The sequence below is a fragment of the Ornithodoros turicata genome, chromosome 2, assembly GCF_037126465.1.
Source record: "Ornithodoros turicata isolate Travis chromosome 2, ASM3712646v1, whole genome shotgun sequence".
Taxonomy (NCBI): domain Eukaryota; kingdom Metazoa; phylum Arthropoda; class Arachnida; order Ixodida; family Argasidae; genus Ornithodoros; species Ornithodoros turicata.
In genome coordinates, this window is record NC_088202.1 from 74,594,346 (window position 1) to 74,603,601 (window position 9,256).

Here is a 9,256-nt window from a genome sequence, read left to right on the forward strand (position 1 = left end):
AATGAAAAGGATCTCGGAAACAAAAAGGTTTGGGGGAAGACATGGTGCGTGTATACACTTTGCACGAAGAAAATGAAGAGACTGAGTCTTGTAGAGAAATGCATATCTTTTAGTTACACGTCGTCCTCTAGAACCGAACAGCGTTCCCAATACAGATTATCCAGGCTAAAGTTGGACTTCATTTCATCAGTCTGCCCATCTCTAAGATGCAGTCAAACATCTTCATCTTATCCTGACACATTTCTTGACATGCTTGCAACCATTCCAGGTACTGGACTTGAAAGGCTTCCCCCACGATATCGCGAATAAACTCGCGAAGTTCTTCATTTTTTGTCTTTTCCCGACGGCGACGAGAAACGCAGAAGAATAAACCACACCTGATGTATTCCACGTATAGGTCTGAATGATGACTGCGCGCTCCCTTTATAGAGCATTTTCAAATAAACACGCGCAAAGAAACGAGAGTGAAACTGAAACGGAGAAGCAACCCATTCCTGCTAGGAGCGGGTGTGCAGAGAAAGGAGAGCGAAACCGAAACTCAGCGCTGCAGGGAGCGCGCGAGGAGTAGACCACTGGCTGTCAACCGCGTCGGCGCAGGGGGCTCTTGGAGTATGCGCATGCGTACCAGCCACGGAGAGGCGCTTTTGTCAGTCGAGCGCTGACAATCTTAGGGAGAGGACGTCCGGTTGGATGCTCCATCAGCGCTGCCCCACGTCAATTGAGGCCAGGCTGTCGACGGGAGCGGACGCTACATCGCCGTGGGGGGAAGGTGAGTGATTTGCCAGAGCGGTTAGGCCTTGCGCCTCTCTTAAGCCTTTTCCCTGCATGACTGGACTTCTTTAACAGTGACTTCCTTGCAGTCATCTCCGTCGACCTTCGTAGCATTGTGCGTCTTAAGCCTTTTCTCTGTGCATGTTTAGCGGTGTTAATTTTTACCCTGTGCCTAGAATTTTCTGTTTGTCATCTTGTGTTAGCTGTTGAATTTCGTAGCGTTGTGCAGTGACACTGCGGTAAAGACTCATCACTCGTCTTAAGCTTTTCCCCATGTGCAGTGTTTTGTATGTGCTCTCACATGTTTAGACTTGTTTAGCAGTGTGTTTCTTGTTGTAATAATAATGGTGGTGGTGTTATAATTTTTAGTCGCCGCTAGTATTTTGCCATTTTTTCTGTCTTCCACGTATATCGCTATGAGGGTGATGGTGGCGCCATGTAGTGCGATGCCTTGCAACTAGGTAGCCACCTGTCGTCGATCTCTGCAACTACCAGCTGCCAACAAGCAACATGGTGGTCGGTGGTCAGCCGCCCGTTCCGAAGGGATTTCTCCGAGCTGGCATTGTTGATTTTCAAATAAATTGTTTCTCTCCACTCTATTTCTATATCTTTTTTTACTTTTTATGACCACGAGTATCCGGAAACATGCAGAGTGATCTGGACACGAGTTAGATGCTCCCCAATTAGTGTGGTGACTCACTGGATGGTCGAAACTTCTATGGAAGGTCCTAATTACTGACTAGTTGCTAGTTAATGGTGCCCCAAGAACACACGTGGTTCTCAGGATGTCCTCACAATGTCATCGTGTCCTCGTCCTTCAATGTGTGTCCCCAGAACGTCCTGAGGACAGCACTCACGGACTGTCAGTGAAGAGTCATTCAGGTACGTTCTGTGCCCATCCCTGTGGGTAGCTAATGGGACGAGAAAGATCACTTTGTTTAGTTTACCTGCTCAGACTCCCTAAACACATTTGTTTTGTTTTTTGGGCCGATCCAGGGACCTGATTGACATTTTTCTGAAATAAAGGGTGGTCCAGTGTAAAATTCTTTGCCTCCAAAAAGGATGACTGTCTATGATACATGGAGCATTTCTCATGGAAAGGACAGAAACCCGCGATTCTGTCGCACTGCTTTTGACTCTCAAAGGCCCTACCTGAATGTCTCAAACCAGAAGGAGTAAAAAACATATACTTTGCATTGATGCAGAGCTAATACTTCAATCAATTCTTCGCTTTGAGTATTTTTTCTTTGCATAATCGGAAGAAACATGAACAGCTCACCCTTCGTTTTGTGTCGGAGGCGAGCAGGACTCTCGAATTTATAGAGGGTCGTGGTTGTAAGCAATAAATAGTATCTGTTTTGGCTTTGAAAGAGAATTCTAGTGGGTTTCTCGGACTTAGTGGCCCTGACAAGATTTTTTCTGCATCTCTTATATTTCTCTGTGCTTTCTTTTTAAACCGCTGCACTCATTGTCTGTTATGGATTGTAACGAAAACCAGACAACGAGGATTGAACAGCCGGATAAACGAACAGCCAGACTTTGGTAAAACAGAAGTTATCAGGACTGCGTGTGGTTTTGTATCATTTATCCTGTCTGAGCACGTGGAAGAAGAAATAAGGTACAATAAAGTGAAACTAGGTTTTGTCCCTGATGTGTCATCACTCTGTCCTGAAATTGTCCTCCAGGAAGGTCTGAAGACATTCTGACTATGCCATATAGAGTGCCACATTGACACGATGAGGACGATTTGAGGATCAGATTTGACCCTCCTGGGGATGTCATCCCTCTCCATGAATGATGCTCTTAAGATATCCCTGGGATGACAGTGTGTTCTTGGGGGTTCAGGCCCTTGTATGTTTCCTGATACTTAATTGTGGTCAATGTTTACTACTTAGGCTGTTACCGGTTCGCGAAACGGTTCGGACGTAATGTGCGTTGAGAGAAACAGGAACTATACGATTTACACAGCGGATTGAGTCGTGTTGCCAAACAAATTCGAAATCGAAACTAAACAAAACTGCAACCCACGAGCGCGTAGTATTTCCTACTCGTAACTGTTAGTTCATTCAGTTGTGTTAGTTTTGTGGTCGTCCTTCTGGCAGCTGTTGCAACAGTGGCTTCCTTGTGCGCGACTTTTGTCGTCCAGCAACACCAAGTCTTCATTTTGGGTAGTGAAAATAACAGCCTGTCTCTGAGCAGGATATAACAAGGTGTGTACGATGAGTGAACATAGAGAATACAGTACGCTACCGTAACGTTGCACCTGAAATGCAGATCTGTAACATGCAGTGTTGCTGTGCACTACTGCTGTGTCAGCAGCAACAACAAAAGTACATTTGTGCTATTTGAGAGTCGTAAGGCTGTGCTTGCTTTTAACCCATGTCAAACTGCTGAAAACTCACTTTCCTGAACCGGTTTAAACCCCTTGGAACCAATATCTTATGCGGCTGCGGAGCTGAACCCGAACGGAACCAATATGCATCAACCTGAATCCGAACCGAATCGAAAAAAAAATAACGGTTCCGATCCCTGCTGAAATGTACCTCCTGGCGACGAATACAAAAATTTATTCTCTGCGTAATATTTTTCTCATAAAAAAATTCACCCGACCATCGACGCGTCCGTTCCCGCTCGATTCGCTCTGTAGGCTGAAACGACGAGGAGGATGATGAAAAACATCATCAGTGATGTCATTACGGTTCCAAGAGCGACCGCTCTCCAATCTGGGTCGGCGCTTCCCGCCTTTTTTTTTTTTTTTCGTTTCGCTCCGAGTTCTTCCTGTACAGCAGATAACATTTCTCTAAACCAATCAGCGGGCTGTACCGAAGTGACGTCAAAGCGACTTGGGCGGCTCGTTGCGAGCATCGCCACCGTTGCACATGGTCGAGATTTGTAAAATCGGACTGTGCAATAATTATGCATCTGCCGAATGAATTACTTCACTTGGTGCATATTATAGGCAGAATAATGGCTTAGTTTTATAAAAAAAAATAGTAACTGAAGTGCTTTCTCTGCTTCTTTAAAGCAGTAGAGTGCAATCTCTGCTAAAAATTTATCTGTTCGATAGCCTGAGTCTTCAGTATCCTTACGTCCCAATTTTCGTCCCAATTCCGCTATAGTTTTTTAGAAAACTAAAATAGAAAATTAAGGGCAACACTCTGTCGAAGTCGCCACCAACTGCGCATTGCCCGTCAAGTACGGCGGCAAAGCTACATTGTATGCACATCTGTGTCTAAAACAAAAAAGTCGGCTACGCGTCGGCTACGTAGTCTTCATGAGCACCAGTCTCTCTACTGCTTTAGGGTACCTTTAATGCATTCTCAGAACGGATAATACGGCACAAATGCAGGCGAGCTGATGGAGCAGCTCCAATGCACTAAAGGAGGAATGCCATAGTATACAAAGCACAATGCACTAATGGATGAACTCCATACTGAAAAAGACTGAGTCAGGGCGCGGGGAAATACCATGGCTGGACACAATCGACTCGAGTCGTCTGTCTTCTGTCGTCGTTTTTTTCCTCAGCCCAGACTCAAGCTTATTCAGGATGCATCCGAGACCGTTTCAAGCATAACCATTTCTTTTACCACTACGATTACGGTCACCATTAAGATACCAATGAAGGCACATTACTTGCACGCCGGCTAGATTGGCATTTCTGTCTGATGGTAGACTCTATAATGTGTAAATGAAGCGATGAAGCGCCGGTGTTCATTCAGCAATATGACACCAATCGTACTACCTTTGTGACATCATGTGCTGCCACTTTCGCGCCCGACTCAATGCGCGCCCATATAAGCGAAGATGTGTTGATTTCATTCGAGGCGCGGCGTGGATACGATAGGCTCAGGAACGCGCAGCACCGTACATGCGTGATAAGCAGCACGACATGGAGATGTGAACCACGGTACATGCTTTGCCCACTGCGGTGTCAGGTCGGCTGTTCCCGGTCGTTCCATGAACGGCTGGGAACGATAGTTTTGAAAACCCATCTCTGACTTTAAAATGTAACAGTACGTGGCGCTCCCTTTCTGCGGGACTCGACGCGCATTCCCTTCTTTCGATATACGACTTGAATACGATGCGCTTCTGTTCCATTCATATAAAAACGGCTTTGCGTCCATACTGCCCTGGCAGACTGGAGCTTGTGGAATACCTCTTCACTGTTCTGCTCCATCGATAGGAATTACTGAAGCAAGAATTAGAGCACTGCACGGACCACATTCTTAGGCTCGACCCCTGCCCATAATATCGAACCCGACCCCAGCCCAGGCCCGCAAAAAGAAGGCTTCACCCCGCTCGGCCCGTCCCACCCGCCGGGCCGGGCTCAGGCTTTCGTGTAATCCCGGGCCCGTGCAGTGCTCTAGCAGGAATACCTACGTGGAATGCGGTTCTCTGATCAAACTCAATGTGCCTTTTCTTGCCTCCTTCTCCTTTACCAGCAGTACCAAGCTTTCAGGCCCACACTTTCAGTGTCTCTAAATCAGTTGGACTCAGTCACTATGTCAAAATTGCGTGATCCACGGCCAAACCCGGCTCACCAATGCTCTGCTCCTGAGCTTTTTGGACACCGTAGGACTTCGGTCCTCACTGTACAGCGACCCATTATTATTTCACCACATTACCGCTAGCAATGGGGCAGATTATCGCTCCTGACGAGGAAGCTCCCCAATCATCACCATCAATAAGTTATTATTATTGTTGTTCCGGTCGAATGCGAGCATGACATATACGACACTGGAAGGACTGGCTACAAAGTGTTGTTTATTTGATGACAGGTTGGATGAATGGGTAAACCACTGCAAACGTATAAATCGTGAAATTAAAAAGTGTATCACCGGCGGTGCCTATGCGTGGCACATCCTTTCCTATGGTGGTCGCCGCTTCCTTTTCATTCGCGACCTCTAAAAAATATCCGCTAGAAAAACAAGCAGTCCACAATGCCCATGTCGTATCAGCCATCATGATATCCTTCAAGTTTGCGTATGGTCGTAACAGTGTCAACTTCTTCGCCTCAATGACGTTGGTTATGTCAGTACACACGCCTTTAGACATTGGCGAAATAGTGGCGCACCGCACGATAAGAACTACGTGTATCGGTCGCGGACGATGGAGATGAGGAAGACGCTGAGTGAGGATGCGGTGTCGGGACGGTCACGTGACCAACGGGAGAGGAATAGGCCAGAATTGTGTGTGAAGGAGGGAGTGCTACTGACGTAATGGAGATGCGGTGCTATACTGACGCAAGCAACAGCACAATTACCCCCCCCTGAATTTTAAAAACCCCTAAATTTTAAAAACCCCTAAAATTTAAAAACCCCTAAAATTTAAAAACCCCTAAATTGCTTTGCCTGCTTTTTCGGAAAGACCAGAGTGAAGAAAGAAATTTTGATATGCTTCGAATATTTCTGAAACAACAATGGTTAAAACTTTGGAACACGAAATACACTAGAAGCGATGCCTTACCTGTTTAGTGCTCCCAATACGAGTTTTATCGTTTATTGTGCATTGTATGTTTTTCGCTCGTAGTAGCCGTATGCAATGATCATTCTGCTGCACTGTGCGTAGTCGTCGTCGAAATGCGTGCTCTTTTAGATGCTTATGTAAGTAACTGTCGCCAAAGTGAAACTCGTTTTATTAATTCACAGTATAATGTGTGTACTGTTACTTTTTTAAGGTTCTTTGCCCCGCCGCTGCCTACCACAAAATATTTGGTGTGCCCTACGACGGCGGTTGTCACAACCCGCAAGAACGCGTGTTTCGCAGTTTACAGCAGTTTACAACAGGAACCACGAATTCGCACGAGTGGGGAACCCGCACATTACATTTATTAGGAAAGCACAAATACAATCTCAAACCCCAAAAGCTAGTTGCGAATGATTACGACCTTTGCTCTCATCGCTTCATAGGTTAGCGGAGGCGTCGCATATTCTTTCCTTCAGGCTCTTGTTTTCCACCTTGAGTTGTGTCAGTTGCTCCTGCGAATGAAAAAAAAAGCATTCTTTTCCGATTACCCAAACGGCGTTTCCCACATAAGTGGGGCGGCGGCGTCCCCACCTCCAAAAACGTTAGACCCCTTCCCCTGTTATGTCACCTGTTACTGACCCCCGTATCGTCCTGCAGTAGCGTTGAACGAAAGCTGTGCGGAAATTCCTCTAATTACTAGAGACTCTTCTAGATTTCCCAGGTAAACATTACGGTGTAGGCCCGACGAGCAGGAGCCAGAATAATTACTGCGGTCTCCGGACTAAGACAGATGTGCACAAGGCAGACGCTGCTCGAAAACTAACCTTAAGCGATCGTACTGTACGTTCCTTGTTCTGCAGCATTTCATCAACGATCTTCGTGTTGCGCACGTACGACTTCCAGGCGGCTCGCATCTGGGAGGTAGCCAGACGCATGTCGTCAAGTTTCAGAGATACAATTGTCCAGAGCACGTCGCGCATCTCCTTGTGGTAGCTCTCTTCGGCTGCCATGTCATTGAGGTCCTTCTCCGGATCCATAGAAGCCTCTTGGGTCGGCATAGTGCCTGCAGAAATATGTGGGGCTCCTTCCTGGAACTCTGCTCGTGGAAGACCAAGTTGTTCAAGCATGCGGTCGAGCCAGGCGTCTTCGTTGACGAAATCGCCGTAGCCACGCGCGTCGCCGGCATTCAGCAGCGATGCAGCCTGAAATACTTGTCAATTGTGTATTCCTTACGCATCAATCCAGTCCAATACAATGAACTATTGCAGAGGAAATGTTTATGGCACGCAAAAGCTAGCAGTGGTAAATATGTTCATTCTTCACCGCTGAGTTAGAATTCAATACTTTTATCGTAACACTCAATGGGCGACTATGAAATAAAGCAGTCGTCGAGAAAGCCTAACAGCAGCGCGACTGGAGACTTGAACAAACTAAAATTGCTATTGAGGTTGAATTGAAAGATGTCAATCAAGCCCTTCCACACCTTCCCCATGACAGCATCATCTCACAACACCTAAATAGCTGCCCGCGGAACCTATATATTACATGATAATGACGAACATTTTGACCAGGCGAACACACCCGAGTCCGTTCTTTAACCACGAAACGAATCTATCAAGAGCATTAGTAGTGTGACAAAGTGCAGGACAGATCTACCATACCACGTTGTTTTTCTGGTTAAGCTGGTGTAAATGATCATTACCTTGGACGAGTCATCAGAGGAGTCTGTAGTTTCACTGGTGCTGTCAGACGAGTCATCCTGAACCTGGCTCTTGCGCTGCACTGGCGGGCCTCCTTCCAAGGGTCCCACCTCAGATTTGCACTTCTGGCAGATGACTTCGACGCACTGTGACTGTGTGGAGACACAGCGGTTCATAGGCGGAGGTGCCACCGTCGCGGCTTGGGGGTTCTCCATCATGCAACTCCGGGATGCTTGCGTGGCCTGCTTTCGAATATCGAATGACTACTACTTGGGACGAGCAGCTGATGCACGCGACCGCGACGGCTCCTTTGATCACGCGCACTACGACATCTTTCACTTCTTCAAAGAGGACCGGCGCTGACAGAGCCTCGCTAATACAGACATTAACTTGAAGACTATGTGGAGAAAGTGGTTAGGTCGCTCGTTAGAAATGTCTATCCCAGTGACTGGCTGAATCACTCCAGTGGCCTGACGAAGGTATTCTATATGTGAGCTGAAGATATATCCTGTAGGGGGATGACGTCGACTCCCTCACATTCAACCAAACGCTTTGTTACCATTTGGTTTCGCATTCGGTTTGAGACCTAGAACACGTTTGGCGTCGGAGCCGGTGAGGTAAATTTCCTGCTTGGGCGTGCGCTTGTGGAACTCAGGTTCTAGTCGATCAGTTGCTTCGTTGCCCCGGATGTCGGTGTGACCGGCGTCCACTACAGCTAGATGTCGTGCCTTTTGTTGAAGACTTTGGTGTACGCGATACCTTGTACCACAAGCGATAGACTGCGTGTTTCTTTCGCTGTGCGAAGCGCGGTGAACCCACTTTTAGAGCGATAGCTATATGAGAGAACCTGTTTCTCAAGGACGGCTTAGGTCCTGACTTCCGACTCGGCGCACCATTGGTCGTCGCAGCAGCAAATCGAAGAGCACATGAAAAGGTGTCAGGAGCCACCGTGCGTCGTTGACAAAAGTTGCGTCCTTTTTGGAATCTCTGACGATAACACTAGTGTCGATAGATTGCTGTGTGGCAACAAACTGCATGACGCTGAAAAATTCAATATAATTCAGCAGTGGTTGACGTAGGGCGTGACAAACGAATGGCACTATTGCGCTGTATGAAGAATAACATTTTGAACCGCTTGCCGTTCTCGAGGCATCCGCAAAAATCTGTCTCGGTTCCCTGCAATCAATTCTTGATTAGCCTCATAGATATTGTTTTGTCCAACGAGGTGGAGTGCAGTGTTCTTAAAGGTTATGCCTTATCATGGAGGAGTGAATGAAAGGAGCCGCTCTATTCCAGCGGAAAGTGCAGCTCGAAAAGGG

At 47.0% G+C, this 9,256-nt stretch overlaps 1 protein-coding gene across 1 annotated transcript; it reads right to left on the reverse strand.

The window, feature by feature from the left end:
* Positions 1 to 6,567: 6,567 nt before the first annotated feature.
* LOC135383721 (uncharacterized) lies at positions 6,568 to 8,261 on the reverse strand. The gene is made up of 3 exons (XM_064613073.1): positions 7,940 to 8,261; positions 7,062 to 7,439; positions 6,568 to 6,749 (listed from the first exon to the last, which is right to left on the reverse strand). The coding sequence occupies exons 1-3, from the start codon at positions 8,153 to 8,155 to the stop codon at positions 6,675 to 6,677; spliced, it is 669 nt and encodes a 222-aa protein (XP_064469143.1). The 5' UTR covers positions 8,156 to 8,261; the 3' UTR covers positions 6,568 to 6,674.
* Between the last annotated feature and the right edge of the window lie 995 nt (positions 8,262 to 9,256).